The sequence below is a fragment of the Rutidosis leptorrhynchoides genome, chromosome 11 (assembly GCF_046630445.1).
Source record: "Rutidosis leptorrhynchoides isolate AG116_Rl617_1_P2 chromosome 11, CSIRO_AGI_Rlap_v1, whole genome shotgun sequence".
Taxonomy (NCBI): domain Eukaryota; kingdom Viridiplantae; phylum Streptophyta; class Magnoliopsida; order Asterales; family Asteraceae; genus Rutidosis; species Rutidosis leptorrhynchoides.
This window is the reverse complement of record NC_092343.1, coordinates 22,072,003-22,092,973: the sequence shown is the minus strand read 5'-3', so window position 1 is coordinate 22,092,973 and position 20,971 is coordinate 22,072,003. Positions and strand designations below refer to the sequence as shown.

Sequence of the window (20,971 nt, the reverse complement as noted above, 5' to 3'; positions counted from 1 at the left end):
TGTGAATCAGTCCACGAATCATTCCAATTTACATTTGACTCTTCATTATTATTAGGTGAGTCAATGGGACTTGTTCTAGAGGTAGACATCTATCACATAATATCAAACGCATTAAGAGATTAATATATCACATAATATTCACATGTTAAAAATATATAGTTTCCAACAAAATTTGTTAAGCAATCATTTTTCAAGTAAACACGGTCGAAGTCCAGACTCACTAATGCATCCTAACAAACTCGATAAGACACACTAATGTAAAATTCTGGTTCTCTAAGACCAACGCTCGGATACCAACTGAAATGTCCCGTTCTTATTGATTAAAAACGTTCCATATTAATTGATTTTGTTGCGAGGTTTTGACCTCTATATGAGACGTTTTTCAAAGACTGCATTCATTTTAAAACAAACCATAACCTTTATTTCATCAATAAAGGTTTAAAAAACTTTACGTAGATTATCAAATAATGATAATCTAAAATATCCTGTTTATACACGACCATTACATAATGGTTTACAATACAAATATGTTACAACAAAATAAGTTTCTTGAATGCAGTTTTTACACAATATCATACAAGCATGGACTCCAAATCTTGTCCTTATTTAAGTATGCGACAGCGGAAGCTCTTAATAATCACCTGAGAATAAACATGCTTAAAACGTCAACAAAAATGTTGGTGAGTTATAGGTTTAACCTATATATATCAAATCATAATAATAGACCACAAGATTTCATATTTCAATACACATCCCATACATAGAGATAAAAATCATTCATATGGTGAACACCTGGTAACCGACATTAACAAGATGCTTATATAAGAATATCCCCATCCTTCCGGGACACCCTTTGGATATGATATAAATTTCGAAGTACTAAAGCATCCGGTACTTTGGATGGGGTTTGTTAGGCCCAATAGATCTATCTTTAGGATTCGAGTCAATTAGGGTGTCTGTTCCCTAATTCTTAGATTACCAGACTTAATAAAAAGGGGCATATTCTATTTCGATAATTCAACCATAGAATGTAGTTTCACGTACTTGTGTCTATTTTGTAAATCATTTATAAAACCTGCATGTATTCTCATTCCAAAAATATTAGATTTTAAAAGTGGGACTATAACTCACTTTCACAGATTTTTACTTCGTTGGGAAGTAAGACTTGGCCACTGGTTGATTCACGAACCTATAACAATATATACATATATATCAAAGTATGTTCAAAATATATTTACAACACTTTTAATATATTTTGATGTTTTAAGTTTATTAAGTCAGCTGTCCTCGTTAGTAACCTACAACTAGTTGTCCACAGTTAGATGTACAGAAATAAATCGATAAATATTATCTTGAATCAATCCACGACCCAGTGTATACGTATCTCAGTATTGATCACAACTCAAACTATATATATTTTGGAATCAACCTTAACCCTGTATAGCTAACTCCAACATTCACATATAGAGTGTCTATGGTTGTTCCGAAATATATATAGATGTGTCGACATGATAGGTCGAAACATTGTATACGTGTCTATCGTATCTCAAGATTACATAATATACAATACAAGTTGATTAAGTTATTGTTGGAATAGATTTGTTACCAATTTTCACGTAGCTAAAATGAGAAAAATTATCCAATCTTGTTTTACCCATAACTTCTTCATTTTAAATCCGTTTTGAGTGAATCAAATTGCTATGGTTTCATATTGAACTCTATTTTATGAATCTAAACAGAAAAAGTATAGGTTTATAGTCAGAAAAATAAGTTACAAGTCGTTTTTGTAAAGGTAGTCATTTCAGTCGAAAGAACGACGTCTAGATGACCATTTTAGAAAACATACTTCCACTTTGAGTTTAACCATAATTTTTGGATATAGTTTCATGTTCATAATAAAAATAATTTTCTCAGAATAACAACTTTTGAATCAAAGTTTATCATAGTTTTTAATTAACTAACCCAAAACAGCCCGCGGTGTTACTACGACGGCGTAAATCCGGTTTTACGGTGTTTTTCGTGTTTCCAGGTTTTAAATCATTAAGTTAGCATATCATATAGATATAGAACATGTGTTTAGTTGATTTTAAAAGTCAAGTTAGAAGGATTAACTTTTGTTTGCGAACAAGTTTAGAATTAACTAAACTATGTTCTAGTGATTACAAGTTTAAACCTTCGAATAAGATAGCTTTATATGTATGAATCGAATGATGTTATGAACATCATTACTACCTTAAGTTCCTTGGATAAACCTACTGGAAAAGAGAAAAATGGATCTAGCTTCAACGGATCCTTGGATGGCTCGAAGTTCTTGAAGCAGAATCATGACATGAAAACAAGTTCAAGTAAGATCATCACTTGAAATAAGATTGTTATAGTTATAGAAATTGAACCAAAGTTTGAATATGATTATTAACTTGTATTAGAATGATAACCTACTGTAAGAAACAAAGATTTCTTGAGGTTGGATGATCACCTTACAAGATTGGAAGTGAGCTAGCAAACTTGAAAGTATTCTTGATTTTATGTAACTAGAACTTGTAGAATTTATGAAGAACACTTAGAACTTGAAGATAGAACTTGAGAGAGATCAATTAGATGAAGAAAATTGAAGAATGAAAGTGTTTGTAGGTGTTTTTGGTCGTTGGTGTATGGATTAGATATAAAGGATATGTAATTTTGTTTTCATGTAAATAAGTCATGAATGATTACTCATATTTTTGTAATTTTATGAGATATTTCATGCTAGTTGCCAAATGATGGTTCCCACATGTGTTAGGTGACTCACATGGGCTGCTAAGAGCTAATCATTGGAGTGTATATACCAATAGTACATACATCTAAAAGTTTTGTATTGCACGAGTACGAATACGGGTGCATACGAGTAGAATTGTTGATGAAACTGAACGAGGATGTAATTATAAGCATTTTTGTTAAGTAGAAGTATTTTGATAAGTGTATTGAAGTCTTTCAAAAGTGTATAAATACATATTAAAACACTACATATATATACATTTTAACTGAGTCGTTAAGTCATCGTTAGTCGTAACATGTAAGTGTTGTTTTGAAACCTTTAGGTTAACGATCTTGTTAAATGTTGTTAACCCAATGTTTATAATATCAAATGAGATTTTAAATTATTATATTATCATGATATTATCATGTATGAATATCTCTTAATATGATATATATATACATTAAATGTCTTTACAACGATAATCGTTACATATATGTCTCGTTTAAAAATCATTAAGTTAGTAGTCTTGTTTTTACATATGTAGTTCATTGTTAATATACTTAATGATATGTTTACTTATCATAGTATCATGTTAACTATATATATATCCATATATATGTCATCATATAGTTTTTACAAGTTTTAACGTTCGTGAATCACCGGTCAACTTGGGTGGTCAATTGTCTATATGAAACATATTTCAATTAATCAAGTCTTAAAAAGTTTGATTGCTTAACATGTTGGAAACACTTAATCATGTAAATAACAAATTCATTTAATATATATATAAACATGGAAAAGTTCGGGTCACTACATAACTATATTCATTAAGTCATTGAGAAGAATGTTATTAGTATTCTTAAGGTTCAGACAGGTGATATCGTGGCTGAACCGTTCACGAAGCCCTTAATGCACAACTAGCATGATGATCATGCTAGTAATATTGGACTTCGTTAAGCTACTAATCTTTTTCATTTGTAATTTAGTATTTGGATATCTCTGGAACATTAAACAGTCTTATCTAAATGAATTGAGATACTCGGTATGGTCGTTTTCATTTATATCATTGTGTTCTATATTAGCATATTTAATCCATGAATAATTGTTGATTATTCTAAATCTCCATAATCGGTCATGTTATGGGAGTAACATGAATTAAGATTATTATGAAATTTGGTTTTATTCACTGATGGTGAATAGTTAACTAGCTGAGGCCAAAATTCATATATATTCATTGATGATGAATATTGGAATGATCCAATCATGAGATGTCACTACATGGATCGTCGTCAATAGTGAATCTCATAATGGTTATGTCTTTGTGTCCTTAGACCTGAGATGTATATGTTGGTTTTTGATTGTATGACATATTATACTTTGATATGGTTAAACGATATACTGAACAAGGTAGTTATAAAGGCCATCATTGGGTACACTACTACAAAAATCGCCATTAAAACGTGTTAAAAAATCTTTTTAGACGTGTTTTCCAACACGTCTAGATGTGACAGCACTAAATGGTCAAGATCAATAAAAGCGGTTCAAGGAACCGGTCTTAAAACTCTCAATTAGACGTGGTGAATTCTAGCCAGGGAGACGCCAAGTTTATTTGCAATTAGACGTGTTCCGTTAGCTCATTTAGACGTGTTCCGTTAATTGCAATTAGACGTGTTCCATATCTATTAGACGTGTTTTGATATCAAAAGTAGACGTGTTCAGTTAGTATCAATTAGACGTGTTCCATTAGTGATTAACCCTGGTTAAAATCTCAAATATTTCAAATAATAACCCCCAAATATTTTGCTTGTGCCAAATATATATACCAAAATCAATAAAACAAATCAAATTTATTATAAAACCAAACTATATATATGTATATCTTTAAAGTATTTACATTAAAAATCATAAATCTAATTTACATTTACATGCACATAACGGGAAACTCTAAACTAAAAAACTAATATAAGCTGGTTCTTGGGAGTACCTAAAGGAACAGCAGGTACACCAAAATCAGTAGGAACAGCAAGTACACCAAAATCAGTAGACACTTGGGAAGTCTGATCTCCTTGAAGATTATTACGATATCATAGAATATTTCTAACCACAGCCAGTCTAAAAGAGATAACCAGCATGCTGAGCATTTATTTGTACCTGATATGTAGATATATATTATTTCATAAGAAAATGAGTATTTAATCAGCATTCTTGTGATAAGATATATAATATTAGATTTGAGTAACATATAACAACAAATCCCTATATCAAGTGAAGGGAAAAATCTGACCTGTTCGATTTCAGAAAATGGTAAAAGAAATTGTCGTTCATCAGGCTTGCGGGTAAATAAAAACGCCATTTTAAAATACACAAAATAAAGTGCCTACAACTAAGAGAAGGACACAAAAGCATCAATGATAAACAGATCATCTCAGAGGCAACAATAAAAACTAAAAAAAAGCATGAAAAAAATAACGAATAAGAAACATACCATCACCAACCGAAAATGCATTCGTACACCAACATATATGCTACATGTGAAATCAAAATCGATGACACTACAAACATATGCGTCTAATTCGAACATCAAACTTAAAAGACAACATAAATAAAATAAAACGTTACTTGAAAATAAAAAAGACAACCAATTATGTTGACTTTCGCAAGTGTAGTAGCCAATGCCCGAAGCAAAGTGGAAATCTAACGTCCAGTTTTAAAATCTAACAAAAGACACCAGTCAGCATTCAACATAAGCTAAACCCAAACAAATAATAATGGTGTAACACCTGTACAAATAGGGTTGATGGTGGATCCAATAAAACCTGCAAATGATGAACATGAACCGTATTTACTACTGAAAGTACATGAGACACCTACCTATTGCTTATCTAAAAAATGAGTTTCGGTAAGGTATGTATCAGTTAACCCACTATTATTATCTACTCACAGCTAATCGATTTGATATCGATACGAAGTAGCAAACTTCTCCCTGATGTTGATATAAGCCGTTTGATAATCAAATCCTAAACACGTTTAATAGTTTAAGTGATAAATAACTAATCACCCATTTGTACAATAGATATTCAATCATAATACTTATAACTACTGTTGCAAACTTATCATAACATGTATTGATTATTGTCATAACAAAGACAACAGAAAGAACTTAAAATGATTAACATATAGTAAACACTAAAACCCAAATCAATGCCTTTAAATTCAACCAATTGACTAAAACCAAATGATAAACCACAAACCTTTTCGGATGACCACACCATTCTCAAAAAACTTTTCAACAGCTATCCATCTACTACTCTGCAGCCTGCCCGTATAAACAACATTTGGAGGTTATGCAAAACAGAATAAATCAATCTTTATGATCAACAATGTTCTCGGATTCCGACTACGTTTCGATAAATGTTAAATTAGCCATTTGAACCTTATATAAAAAAACATTCAATTTAAACCATGTAATGCTTTCTGAAACCCTAATTAAAATCTGAATATTCAATACATTAGCAGTAATGAATATTGATTAAATTGAAGCGGCGTACTTTTTTTTGCATATATTGATTTGAATTGAGACAATCAGGTGGTAGATGGGTATTGAAATCAGATCGATTTCTATACACGTTCTGAATCGATTAATTGTCATTGCCGGAACGATCCATTGATTCGCCGTTGGGAGATCCAAACATATTACAACGTAAAACAACCAAAATGGATTTAACCTAGAAACTTATATTTAGCTAGATTGATTTCCACGTGTTATGAATCGATTCGATTTCACTGCATAATCGATTACATATTTGCAGATGAGTTTTTTCAAATAAAAGGAAAGAATATGTTTGGATTTCAATTTTGGACGGTATGTAAAAAGGGGAATCGGGGACGTAAATTGAATTTGAAGTAAGTTAATATTGTTTAACTTTTATCTAAATTACTTATTCTGCTAATGAAAACTAAGTTGCTAATCACTCATGTTTATATAAAGATATAGAAGATAATTATCTTTTCAGACGGCGGTTAGTGTTAAAATTTAATTAGACGTGTTTGGTTAATTAGACGTGTTCACGGAAACTTATTAGACGTGTTTGGTTAATTAGACGTGTTCATGGTAACTTATTTAGACGTGTTCCAATTAGACATGTTACTCCAACTAATTGGACGTGTCTTGTAAATTTATTAGACGTGTTCTTGGTAACTTATTAGACGTGTTGTCAATTAGACGTATTCCTGGTAAAACTTATTAGACGTGGTTATCAATTAGAGGTGTTATACTGATTTAGACGTGTTGTAAATTTATAATTAGACGCGTTCCCATTATTATTTAGACGTGTTCCGGCTTTTTTTTATGAGAATTTTAATTAGACGTGTTCCTTTAGTATACTTAGACGTGTTATTTTATTAACACGCCTAAATGGGGGGCTCTAAATGAGCATAAATGTAGTAGTGGTATGATGTGAAGTACAACACGAACGCATATAATCAAAATGGAATTTATTCCTCTATGCGAGAGTATGATACCACTGGGCCCCTCGATGAAAATGAATGGATATTTACACGACCGTGTCCAAGCTATATTGATTGTTGTTCAATTCTAACTTGGTGATCACATTCAAATTTTCAAGATCGAGAAACAGAATTGGTTGACAAATGAGAATGACTATATCCATGTCTCATGTCAACTCGGTATTGGTAATAAAGGGACGATAGACACTCAATCATTAAATCATTTTAATAATAATGATAGTTCATTTAGCTGAAACAAACACTTGTATATTTTCGGGGGCATTGACGTGTTGCTAGACGCCAATATATGTCTGTATAGTTTTCTAGATGTTATGACATACACAAATGGGAGTTTGTTGGTTTAATGTGTACGTCATAACATAAATCTATACTACCGCTTATATACAAGCCTATGGGGTCACACACAATAAGCACTTAGACACCAATTATTATATATATTGTTGATATATAATTATAACATATGTTCGAAAAGTATAGTTTAATTAAATATGATTTGATTAAATATAAATTGCTCATGGACCATTTGATTACTAAATATTAAATGGGATCATTTTGTTTTTAAGTTAAATAAAATAAACATATATTTGCATATGTCGGCCATATGTAAATGATCAATTCTCGAAATAAAATGGGCCCGACTTCTTTTGTAATTTTCATGTTGGACACCAGGGTAAAAGAATAAAAGGGGTATTCATTTATTCGTAAGTAGAGACAGACAATACTATTCCCATGTGATCCTACTCACCCATTGCTTTATATCCCATCACCCTTTGTCTCTATCTCTATATGTTTGTTTTTCATTCTAAAACCAATATATATTATCTTCACCACTCAGTTTGAAATTCGACTCATTAAAAAGAAAAGAAAGAAAGGAGGTCAACTAATATAACACTAATTGGTGTTTGTAGAGTACGACTGTAAAAGAGGAGAAAAGGAATTTTTAGTCTTTAATTCTTTCTTCATTATATTTGAAGATTTAAAGATTTTCTTTGATTGTCAAATATAACTCGTCAGAATTATTGGGTCGAATTTGAGCATTCAACTTTGTTTAATTAATTAATCAAAGTGTTTGATTAATTATTACTTTGGGTTATACGGACTAGCATCCGATTGGTGTTGCTTGACGTGCTGTGTGGATCAACCATAGAGATATTCATACACTTTGAATATATGTTTCATCCTAGACATGGAGAGTTCTTTCTACCGTTCTTGCATCGCTCACTAAAGGTACATCTAAACTCATCTTTGTGAATTTATTAGTTGACAATTATTAGTGGTGTAATTGGATCTTGTTGGGGTCGTTAATCGTGTGAATTTTTAATTAAAAGTTTATAATAAAATAAATGATGTTTATTTTAATATTAATAAAAGATGTTTATTAATGAATGAAAATATATTTATTTTTCATGTTCCGTTGCGTTTATAAATTTAAAATGTTCACATGGTTATCCATCAAAATTAAGAAGCCATAGAGATTTAAGTTTATAAACCTTGTTCCATCAGCACTATATGTCATTGTAGTGGATGTTTGACCAGGGGCATCATAGTCAACTCTTGAACTCATATTGTCAAATAACCACACCTTAATTTTCCCATCAGTTGCGGTCAAGAAAATAAACTGGTACAACAATTATAAGAAAACCATTAGAAACTTCTATGTAGCGCAAATTTAGTACCATTTACTAAACACAATAGCATAGTAATTAAAACATCATAAAAAGGATTAAAATATACTATGATAACTTCATTGACCGTCACTTCTTATTATATCTGTATATTTTCCCATTGTCACACCTTAATAAACACAAAAGAAACAATGATTAAAGATGGTAACATAAAAGGTTCAAAACCAAAAGTTGTTAATATCTAAAACTGTAATAGTTGACAATACACTAAGTCGTTGACAATATACTGTAATAAGGTAATCACAATTTGGACCCTGATAAATTTGTCACTGATGAAAACCAAGTACAATAAAGATCTTTGATAAGTCGTTTCCACTATAAAGTCAGATAAGCAACAAATATGTTCCTTTGCACTAAGAAACGGTTTGTTCATTTAGTTATCATCAGTTGACAATACAAAAAGAAACAGAACACCAAAAGCCATCATATAAAATACAAAATTTGAATAACACAAAAAAAGTAGAACTTAAAGTACGTATCAGATATTATTATTATTATTATCAGAATCAGAATGAAAACACAAAGCCAGGCTGGTCTTTATACCTCAGTGTTGATATGCAAGGTAAGTCAGTGAAGGCAGGAGACTGATCTCGTAAACTTCGATTGTCGGCTTGAAACTTTCTACAATCCAAACACAAACAAACAGCCATACGAACAAAGGCAACATAAATTATTGAAAGAAAACATAAAGTAGAACAAATTGTAGCTAAATTGTTAAAACCTTCTAATTGTTCCTTTACACAATTTATAATCTTAAAATATTTGTAAATTACAAATAATGGAAACTGATGTTTTGTGAGGTTCAGGATGCCACAACCAATTCCCAAACTCGCCTGACCCGTCCATTTTACCACCCTTACTAAATATCGAACACATTGCAAGTATCAAGAAATTGGTAAATACCGAGTAAGCAGTAGTGTACCGGCAACTCCTGAAGATAAACGGATAATGTAACAAACATATGGTGAATCCGCTTAAGGTGTACGAGTATGTTAGCCAGAGGGGAACAAACAACATATATGCGTAAAAATTCTTCCTTCTCAAAACCGCAACTTCAATTAAAATCTAGGTGATTTCTACAAAAAACAAACTCGAAAAACAAAAAAAAATTCACCAATTTACTTGCTACCAGTTTTAGTTTGCCCCGCCAACATACAAAACTTTTTTTTTTCCATTGCTCGACCATGCTCAATCTTATTCATCATCACAGCCTCTTTATTAAACTTTTTTTTATGATGCTTACTCAAAAAATGTTGGGAGCTGTAAGTAGTATCAAATACAATCGTTACAAAAATACAAAGACTATTTGGTCAAAATGAACAAACCCATGTTTAGTTTTAGAATATATGTGTAATGTCAACCCAGCAGTATTGTTGGTAATCTTGGCAAGGTACTATCTATTTGCTTCAATCATTTAGCAACTAAGATGGATATCATGTTCAAGAACTGGACCTGAATCCGAAAAAAAAAAAAATTAAACAGGAACAACCATTAGTATGTTAGTATTACTATTAATATTAATATTAATATTAATATTAAATATTAATGTTCAAGTAAAAGTGTGAAACAATCAAGTTAAAACCACCGCCATCGATTTTCATGTTAACTTTGTTGGTTGATCGAAAAGAAACCATCGCCATCGCCAACCGTCAGGTTAAACATGGAAATGGTTAAAACCATCGAGATTCATGAATCATGATTAATACTCAATGTGATTCAGTAAGATGTGTATTATATGGAGTGTCAAGGAACTTTATAAAACCAAATATCAAGCAATGCCCACGAATTTGATTTGTATAACTATTAATATTAACAATATACATCTATCTATATTGATGTAACATATTAACATGTACAATTACATTAATCAATGATGATAACATACATAGTTTGTTCAAAACTGTTGCTGTCACTGAAGTGGTGAACAAATAGTCAATACAATTACAATAATCAATGATGGAAACATACATAATCTGTTTTTAAATGTCGCTGCATAATACTTAGTGGGTGAATTTGTACCATCACCAAGCTTTAACCTACCATTAATACATTCAAATGAACATGTTTAACCCTATAAAATTATGAATTAGCATCATTTTATCAAATTCCATCTTTTACATAATCAAAGTCACGAACCAATTTTACCCTTCTTGTACAAGTCGTTCCCTAAATCAAAATGATCGATTCTATCACAAGAACATAAATCATGATTTATTTGTCCAAATCCATTAACTGAATCCAAGATACTGAAAACCTTCATTTTTAGGAAAATATATCAGGAAGAAAGGATTACCTTAAGAATATGATAGCAGCGGCGATCCGGTGGTAACGGAAGCGAAAACGATGGCGTGCGATATAACAGGGGCGGCGTTGTGGGGTTCCTGGTAATTACTGACAGACCTTCCGATCGTCGGAGTTTTTAGTGGCGGCGACAGTTCCGGCCGTTTTTATTTAACCGGAGATATTATACAAAATCTATACCATTAGGTGCATAAAATGGTAACGGATAAGTTAGTTGTAGTGGCGTGCTCGATTACGGCAGTCGGCGGCCATAATTTCTGTCATAAAGGTTTTGGGTTTAAGAATTTAGGAGAGAGAGGGGCACTGTGATTACAAGAGAGAAGAAAGGGGGTGGGCAGTTAGACTGTTAGATTTGTTATTTTTGACCAAAAAGTGCATTTGCCTTTGACATGACAGTGTCAGATTTTGACCCTCAATAACCCTAAATGTCAAATAGAAGTGTCAAATTTAGTAGGGTCCATCAATTTTTTTTAAATGAATTAAAATGATAAATAAATACAACAAAATAAAATAAATTACATATTAAATAAAAAAAAGACATAAATTAATTTTTGATAAGAAATTAAAAATACATAAATTAACGATTACATAGATTTAATAAAAAAAACTAATTCGCATTGCGAAAAGTTGTTGGAAGGTTCCAGATATGCTCGAATCCATTTATAAAATAGTAAAGTTTTATAAAAAAAGATATGAAAAGAAAAAGAGTAAGAATGAAAGGTGTAAAAATGATATGATGTTTGGTGTTTATATAGGAGTAAAAAACAATTTAAAAAAAAATATAGAAAAAACACCGTTGGGTAATGGATACAATTCCCCAACCAGTCAAAGGCTGACACGCGTACCTTGAACCCCCGTTTTTTCAGTCAAATTACCAACTGACCCCCCCCCCCCCCCCTCGCGCCCCGCGCCCCGCGTCAGTTATTGACGCCGCGTTATAGGCTAGATGTGTCCAGCTCGTCTGACGCGTACCTTTCTGATGCCACGTTAAAAACAGTCTTATAATTAAGTCGTGTGTTTAATGTGGGTTAGTGCCAAGATGTGGTTTTATTGGTCCACATGTAATTTTCTAGTAATTAAGTTAATTAAGCATCGTTAATAAATGGATTTACATGTGGAATTAAATCCCTGATTTTAGTGGCAGCTTTACACGTCAGCATCGAACCCACATGCTTTGTTATATTCACTAGCTTTTAAGAGCATGTGCGTTGCACGACGACTCTTAATCAAAGAAACTGTAAATGTAAAAATGTTATGTCACTTCAAAGTCAAACACAAAATATGAAATTGTTCAAAAACATATATATATATATATATATATATATATATATATATATATATATATATATATATATATATATATATATATATATATATATATATATATATATATATAAATGGGTCAAAATTGACACCTCTAATCTAGACAATAAACAAATAGTCCTGAGGTTACTTGTTAAAGATGCTTTCTAGAGCGATCCTGAAAGCCACCATGCCAAGACGTTCAGAAGGAAATACAACCTGCATTAAACAGGTTCTAATTATTAACTCAGAAAATGAAAAAAAAAATGAAAAAAGAAGTTAAACCACATTAAATATAATAAATTTTAAGAGCCCGTACGTTGCACGACAACTTAAAAAAATAATTTTCTTAATCGTTTCTATTTGTACAACATTATTTGTTGTTGATACCAATTGAATGACGAAATACTTTAGTAGTCTAATAAGCATGTGTGTTGTACAAAGTAGGATATGGTTTACAACATAAGTGTTGGTGCAAAGCCCACTTCCAGTGAGCTTCAAAAGTAATATCAGCCTGCAATGTAAGAAATAAACACTTTTAAAATGCCACACAGCCGTTCATAAGTGATTCATAAATCCAAAAACATTCATTTAATCCATGTAATATATATATATATATATATATATATATATATATATATATATATATATATCAAATGAGAACCATTTTGAGAATGAGAACTCTGAGAACTAAGGTATTCGAGCAAAAAAAAAATGCGGCCGAACAAATGTAGGCTTGGTCGAACATTTTTACATTTTCATGCATTAGGCTTGGTTCTACATTTTTGTAGAAAAGGATGTAGAACAACATGTAGAACATGCTGTTCTACACTTGTTCTACATCAATTTTCATCAAATTAAGTTAGAGTTTAGAACGTGTAAAAATAAATAAAAAGTTGATTTTGATGTAGAACGTGTGAAATTCGAAAGCAATATTACTATCCAAAAGCACGCTCCAGGACAAGCATACATGAAACTAAGTATAGATTCATTGAAAACGAGCTTTTGGATAGTAATATTGCTTGTCCTACAGCGTGCTTTTGGATCTTTAGGATGGAACTAAGTATAGATTCATTGAAAACGCGCTAGGAATTAAAGTTGACTAATAACATGAGAGTGTAAAGAGTAGGGGTGTGCATTAAACGGTTTCGATCACAAAACCGACTAAACCAAATTGATTTAATTAAAGTGGGTTGACTTATTTGGTTTTGATTTAGTTTATTGGTTATACCCAAAAATATTTATGGTTTTCAGTTTGGATTTGGTTTGTAAAATTAACATTTGATTTCAAACCGAAAAACCGAAATATACTTTTATTTATGATACACACACACACACACACACACACAGATATATATATATATATATATATATATATATATATATATATATATATATATATATATATATCTGTGTGTGTGTGTGTGTGTGTGTATCATATATATATATATATATATATATATATATATATATATATATATATTAAATATTTGTTTTATTTTTTTTTGAATTTTAAGTATGAGTAATCTTTTATTTGTTCTTATTTGAGTTTAATGTTATTATTGGTTTAGTTCAACTTTATCAATTGAATTTGTTATCAATTATTCCGTATTATGAATTTTTTATACCTGAAAACTTAATTGCCGCTAGTTTCGTTTTTATTTTTGTGCTACTCAGTTCATTGATATAGTTTTAGATTGTATATATGGGTTGTATACTCATGGGTTGCTTCTCATATTGCATACTTAGAAGAAAATATTTTAATTGTATACTTATAGTTTAATCAATAAAATATGTTTGCTTTTTTTTAAAAAAATAATACACTTTTTATCTAAAAGCGTTAATTTGGTTTAACCAAAACCAATCCATGTAAACCGATTTCTTATTTGGTTGGATTGGTTTGGTTTTGTCAAATATGATTCGGTTATTGGTTCACAAAAATATTCAAGAAAACCGAAATAAACCACGTAAACCATAAACCGAACGAACCGAGGGCGGGGTAAAACGGGGTTTGCTTTTCTTGTTTTTGAATTACTATTGGCTATTGAAGGTATATTACTCTGTTTTTAAGTTACTCTCTACCCGCTTTAATAAATATGTAAAACTAAGGTCATGTATAACATTACAAACTGCTTGTTGCAGAACTATCATGCAAGGAGCATTGGATCTCATCTGGATTAAACCAAACTGACTAGCTAGCCGTTCTAACACTTCAGCAAACCAGTCAAGTTAACGATTTCACAAAGTATGACCCACCAAGTTGAACCATATTGAACCCGTCAAAAGCAATAAAATAACTTGAAAATAGGACCTTTCCAAATTGTGAAGCTGCAGAATTCAGTTTATGAACATTGTAAACCAAATCTCAATTCTTGCCAGTAATGGACTTTATCAAAGATTATTATATACGGAGAACTAGAAAATCAGAAAATGGAAAACGATCATCCAAATTTATATATTAATTGTTATATCCCACTTAATGCAAAACATGGGAAACGGTAACTAATAATATGCATATAATTAGAAACGATAAGTAAAATTATTAATGATTTGTGGTTACGGATCCAGGTAGACAAGTTCTGCTTTCGAGGAACCTCGTGGAAGCCGCATAACATCGCCCTCAGTGAAGTTGTACTTTTCATGAGCATCAGCAGTTACATGTGTTCGGATTGATACTTTTTCAAGATTGGGAGAATGATTAAGTAAAATCTTTATAAAGAGCAACAAGGTGTTAAGGCTAGACCTGCCTTTGATCAGAGTAACAACCCTAATTGATTAGCAATCACAAACAAGCAACCGAATAATAAACACAGAATAAAAGAACACGAGATTTATAGTGGTTCAGTTTCGATGTGAAACCTACATCCACTTTGGAACTAGAGAGTATATTATTAATTTGGAGGTGATACATTACAAGTACATATGAGAGAGTATTTATAGACAAGGATTAAGCATAACCCTAATCTATGTAAACCTTAAAATCGTCCCATTTAAATTAGGGTTGGCCGAACCCTAACTTAACCACCAAGTAATTCTCCTGCCATTTTACTTGGCTTAACTGCTAAGCATACCGAAGCCTACATACATTAACAATCTCCCACTTGGAGGCTTCGAATACCATCGATTTGCAGTCTTGTACTTCTGCAATGCAAGACTTAGCTCGTCTTCTCTCTCTAGTTCCTGCCTTCTTGATACTCCTCCTGTGATCTGGCCAAAACCGACTGTTTTTATTCGCGCGGTGTCGTCGGGCCGCGGCTCGCCAGGATCAGCCACTCGTGGGAGGAGGGTACTGTTTTAAATTTATATTTAGCGGGGCGTAAATCTTACTACTCCTTATAAGTAAGGGAAGTATGACCTAGGGTCGTATTTTTGAGATATCAGTAGAATCGAACCTATATTTTAGCCTATGATAGTTAGGGAGTAGTGAATATTTATTTTGGGATTTTCTGATTTATAAGACAGATAAAGTAAATGCGATAAAATTTGTAATTCAGATAAGGTTAAAGTAAGTGCATACTATGACTTTATCAGTTATTCTGCCGAGATTATGGAATGCTGGCTCATGAATAGGCAGAGGCCTTGTATTCATTACACTGTTCCTAAACGCCCCTGTCATAAGACATGTCACTGGGTACTGTGTTAGGCTTGAAGATTCTGAATAGACAGCAATGTCCCTTACCCCCGACGCCCGTGTAGTCTGACTACAGGCATACTCGTTCAGACGGCTCATCCAATTGAGCGACTCGGTTGGGTGACGTATTAACATTCCAAAATGGTCTAAACTTTCTTAGGCGTAATAGAATACATGGTTTACCATATCCGAGAGACGTGATGTGCTTCAATGCTTTCGTTAATGATTGGTAAAAGATAGTTAGGCCCTTAAAAAGAGTTCAACCATAAAGACCACCATGGCCAAGTCAAGCTGACTTCCATGAACACGTTCGGTTATCCTAACGGTCCAATCCTTTATGTGTCTAAACAAACAGTTCCTTAATTAACTAAGAATCCCTCAAGCGGGGTGTAATGCTTGAGACCGCGTTATGGTGCAGTGTACTGGTCAACACTAGCCGTGTTCCATGGCCTTACTTAGCAGAGGTACAGCTTACAACATAACCGCTGTGCTTCAGCGTGCACGTACGAAGTTTATATGCTTGGTGACTACACTAGAATGGTCTAGGACCGACAATGTACTAAGGGTCTAGTCAGATGTTTCACTACGAAAGAGTCCTCAGTCGGAATCCAAAGCTTGATAGACTTACTACAACTGGTGTGCCTCAGTCGATCTTACGTTGTATCCGATAGACTTCTCTTACCAAGGGGTGACACAGATAGTGTACTCTGAATCGGGGTTCGCGACTTCCCAATAACAGAGCCTATAACTACGTTCTATTAGTTGGAAAAGCGATTGAGTTTAAAGCATAATCGGAAAGCATTTCGACAGCATACACAAACCATAATATTATTTCAGCATTATAACTGCTTACATCATAGCATACACTAAAGATAACTACTCGCTAATCATGGCAACAATATCGTAAAACATTATATAAGATAAAGGATAGAAGTACCAGTAGATTAAATGAGTTCTGAATGCAAAAGTGACAACTTCAAGACTCCAGACCGCTCCTAATACAATCTTCAGCGTTCTTCTCCGGGTACTAGGTTTCCCGCACGGAGTCGCAGGCCTTGAGAGTATGACTAATATTGTACAAGAGAGAGAAAGAAGTGAATTGAAGTGTGTGTTGAAATGAATGACAAAGACCCTTTAAATAGACTTGGATTTTGCCAAAATACGGCCGGCAGGCCGTTTAGCAGGCCGGATGGTGGGCCGTATTTGGCAGCCTGTTTTGCTGGCAGGCCGTATCTCGAGAGCGTTTGTTGGGCCGTGTGGCAGGCCGTATCCCATACAGGCAGGCCGTATGGCAGCCTGTATGGCAGGCCGTATGGGGTGCTGGTCAGCCTTGATTCCCTGGATCGTAACTTGATTTCTTGTCTTTCACCGTTTTTGCTCTAGAATCTTCGTTTTAGCTCTGATTCTCTTGATTCTTTTTGCACCACATTCGTAATTACTTGTTCTTCAATTCTAACCGACTTAGTGGGTATTTTGCTAACAAAGTTCGAATCTTTCTTGTTTTTGGGCCTTAATACCGGGGTGAAAATGTGACTTTTTAGCCGATATCAAATATCCCACACTTAGACTTTGCTTGTCCTCAAGCAAACTCTCATTCTTTAAGAATCTTTTCGGTGTTTATTTTCTAATAGCCTAAGCGGTTTGCTTTTATTATAAGAGCAAAAGATAAGGTGAGTTATCTATGTTAAGATTGAAATTATCTCTGCAAGCATGCGAGGAGGTTACATGACATAGGCTAGCTTTCACGGGTCACTCAAATCACTCAAGTGTTTAGGGTTCCCTATAGATCTAAGAAATGAATACACTCATAGCCAGTCATGCTGCACCCATCGTCATAGGCTTGATAAAGACTCAAATCCTTGCTGCTAATGCGAGAACGGTAGTAATCTCAGCTTTATAGGTCATTTGTCAATGATGGAGAGGGAATTTTGAAGTGGTAGTGAAGTTTTTTTTAGGGGTGAGATAAAAGGGTAATGTAGTCTCTATACAGACTTTTATTCGGATAGATAGGAGTGCTGAAGTATTTTGAGAAGCACTTTTGAACTTTTCTTTATTTGATAATCATTTTCGGTCGAGTTCTCTTCAGCATTTCTCTTTTTTAGTTCTGCTCCTTTTCTCAGAACTTGAAAATCATATATTTTTTTTTTTTTTTTTTTTGGAGACTTCATCTCGAGAAACTTTTTGCCGGTAAACTTTTTCAAGACCTTTGCTATGATACTTGAGAGGTTTATAACATCGGGTTTTCGGAAGGAATCTCATTTTCTGGATTTTTCGAGAAATAGTAAAGGTGATATGGATGTGGTGGTGGAGTAGAAGTAGTGGAGGTGCAGAAGGTTTTTGTCTGACAAATGGCTAGCTATTTTGATTACAATCGAATCACGCTTCGCTGCTTGGAGATGTAGATCTAAAGCAAGTTCTGATTCTGAGCACAGACATCGGCACTCTCAAAGGAAAATAGTGAAGCATTAAAGATGAATGCTGGTCTTATTTGGGGTGCCTCACCATAATCAATTTAAGTCGATAATGCCTTAGTCATGCAATGCTCTATTAGAGATTTCAATCTAACAAGAATTCCACCTTACTTAAGCATTATTTTTATTGACAAACGTTTTAGGTTTTCAAAAATACTCTTTCGAAAAGGGTTTCTTTTGCAAAAATTTTGAAATTTGGCTTAAGGACTTGAAATCTTCGTAATGGTTTATTATAATACAGAATAAAAAGATACCAATATCCCACACTTAGACGAACATTGTCCTCAATGTTCCTAGTGTATCCTACACTTGGGAGTTTTAGTTAAAGATTTGGGAGTATTTGTCTAGTGTTTATATTGGGTGTTATCCCACACTTAGTGATAAGCTAGGATGTGGCATAGTTTGAATCTTGAGCTAGTAGCAAAAAGAAAGAAATACCCCTAGTAGATGTGGCTGGTTTCCTTGCTTCTTTATCGGCTCATTTGTCATCCTTTATTCTTCTACTCTACTTTACTGCACGGGTTGCCTCCCGAGAAGCGCTTTTGTTTAAGGTCGTTGGCTCGACCGTAGTGATGCTTCAAAAAGCAAACATTCCTCGCTGATGGTTGTGATCTTGGTCTTCTCGAGGGAATGTGAGTCTTGGTGGATAAATCCTGAGAAAGTGTCGGACCAATAGTGGTAACAGATCCGGTACTTCTCTTGAAGATCTTCTGAAAGATAAGTAGTGTGCAGTTTTGGCTCTTGATAAGTCTTGAAGTCCGATGAGAATATGATCCACAGCCCTGCTGGTTGACCCATGAATGTCAATCATAGAAGCAGTGCTTGTGTTGATTATTTCTTTGACGGGATGCTAATTTCGGAGGTCTTCAAATAATGTCAGAAACTGTATCGTTAGAATTTCGAAGTCTTCGGAGCGGTGATCTCCACAGTAGGAGTCTGTAGCTTTGCATAGATTAGTTAAGAGACGAAGCTGGAAAGAAGTGAACAGCAATCCTGATCCGAGTATTAATTTCACTTCTTTGAGTATATCTCCCGACATCCAGCTTTAAATGTGAAACTAGGATATATGGACTCGTGGAAGATACTGCTTTGTAACATAGGTGGCAATGTTGACTCGATCTGGTTCAAGATGAGAGAACGGATTGTTTTGCCTTGCTTCCTCCATAACAGCGTCTTGTAACTCTTTGATAATCAGATCAGCGTGGTGATCAATTGTTACGTAAATCACTAGTCTGTCTGGTGTGCTTTCGAAATTATCTCTATCCAAAAGAGCGAAAAAACTGTGAATATCCTCGATCATTTGTAAATCAGAGTGATAAGTCGGGCGTCCGGTGGAAAGATCCATATGCTTCCGGATGAGAGTCAGTAGTACTCGTTGGTTTCGTGAGAACGGAAGTGCAGATCCGACTAAGGCGTTATAAACCCTAGAGTAATTGATCTTATGATCTCGACATAATCTTGTTTCGAGAATAGTGCGAACCACTGAATTATGCTCTCGTTGCCTTTCTTCGTGATAGATATGATCGTGAAGAGAATTGATAAAGTCTTGAATGCGTTCTTCTAGGATTTCAACATCATTGTCTTCTCTTCGGAGATAGAGGTGGTGTTCTTCTCTGATAGCCATGATTCGTTCTGTTAAGCGTAGCGAAAAATCAATGGTTGATTTCCGGATGGCTTCGAGAATATCTTCAAAATCATCGGTATCATTGATGAAGGTTATCATGTCTGCATGTGTGGATATAACCGGAACTCGATCTGAAGAAGAGTCTGGCTCCCCTTGATCTGGTTCGGTTGGAGAGTGTGAGTTATTCAGAATATCTTCATGATGCTCTTTCTCGTCATCATCGGTATCTTGTTCCTCTGAGGATGCCTCTGATGAACGGGTTTCTTCAGTATTCTGATTCTCCACTTTGATACTTACAGGATCAATTTCTATATCCTTAACCTCAGCCTTGTCGGTCTTCTTCTTGAAGCGAATGATTAAACTGTGATCTCCCGTCTCAAGCCTCATTATTTCTTTGTGATGCTCAGTGCTTGGAACGGGTGCGGTCGCAGTTTCTTTTACGTCTTCCATTTCCTCTTCCTCTTCAGATTCCTCCTCTTCCTCTATTTCTTCACTGAGATCCTCTTCTTCCATTTCTGGATCGTCTACAGACTGTGATTCGACACCCATCTCGACATCATTGTCTGGTGGTGAAGACTCGTCATCGGAAGTGATCCGTCTGGTGGAAATAACAAACATCTCTGCCTGTCCAGAAAGATCGGTTGGTCGGTCAATTTTGAAGGTAACGCTCTCCCCATGTGATCGTAAGATCAA

At 33.7% G+C, this 20,971-nt stretch overlaps 1 protein-coding gene and 2 long non-coding RNA genes across 6 annotated transcripts; 1 reads left to right on the top strand and 2 right to left on the bottom strand.

Annotated features, from left to right (window-relative positions):
- Positions 1-4,613: 4,613 nt before the first annotated feature.
- Positions 4,614-6,545, bottom strand: LOC139877514 (uncharacterized). Of its 2 annotated transcripts, none has more exons than XR_011768637.1 (3): positions 5,223-6,545; positions 5,022-5,120; positions 4,614-4,888 (listed from the first exon to the last, which is right to left on the bottom strand). It is a non-coding gene; the product is annotated as an uncharacterized lncRNA (long non-coding RNA). The 2 variants fall into 2 exon arrangements; XR_011768638.1 differs by having other exon boundaries at positions 5,022-5,754; positions 5,989-6,545.
- Positions 6,546-8,123: 1,578 nt separating this feature from the next.
- Positions 8,124-11,424, top strand: LOC139876853 (uncharacterized). Its single transcript, XR_011768332.1, has 2 exons — positions 8,124-8,491; positions 11,216-11,424. It is a non-coding gene; the product is annotated as an uncharacterized lncRNA (long non-coding RNA).
- On the bottom strand, positions 8,725-11,575 carry LOC139876852 (uncharacterized). Of its 3 annotated transcripts, XM_071864234.1 has the most exons (6): positions 11,243-11,575; positions 10,079-10,401; positions 9,872-10,001; positions 9,493-9,570; positions 8,999-9,058; positions 8,725-8,882 (listed from the first exon to the last, which is right to left on the bottom strand). In XM_071864234.1, exons 2-5 carry the CDS (start codon positions 10,152-10,154, stop codon positions 9,019-9,021), a joined length of 324 nt encoding a protein of 107 aa, XP_071720335.1. In that variant the 5' UTR covers positions 10,155-10,401; positions 11,243-11,575; the 3' UTR covers positions 8,725-8,882; positions 8,999-9,018. The 3 variants fall into 3 exon arrangements, 2 of the variants coding, with proteins under 2 accessions (XP_071720335.1, XP_071720336.1); XR_011768331.1 differs by having other exon boundaries at positions 9,853-10,401; XM_071864235.1 differs by lacking the exon at positions 8,999-9,058.
- Positions 11,576-20,971: the final 9,396 nt, after the last annotated feature.

What these genes read in the sequence shown, in the direction of transcription:
- LOC139876852 (XM_071864234.1), bottom strand. Translation starts at nt 10,154, where the DNA reads ATGATGAATAAGATTGAGCATGGTCGAGCAATGGAAAAAAAAAAGTTT. An exon ending in GGCGGGGCAAACTAAAACTG is followed by an intron (nt 10,002 to 10,078) that starts GTAGCAAGTAAA and finishes TTTTAATTGAAG; the next exon opens with TTGCGGTTTTGAGAAGGAAG. An exon ending in CCTTGCATATCAACACTGAG is followed by an intron (nt 9,059 to 9,492) that starts GTATAAAGACCA and finishes GTGTTTATTAAG; the next exon opens with GTGTGACAATGGGAAAATAT.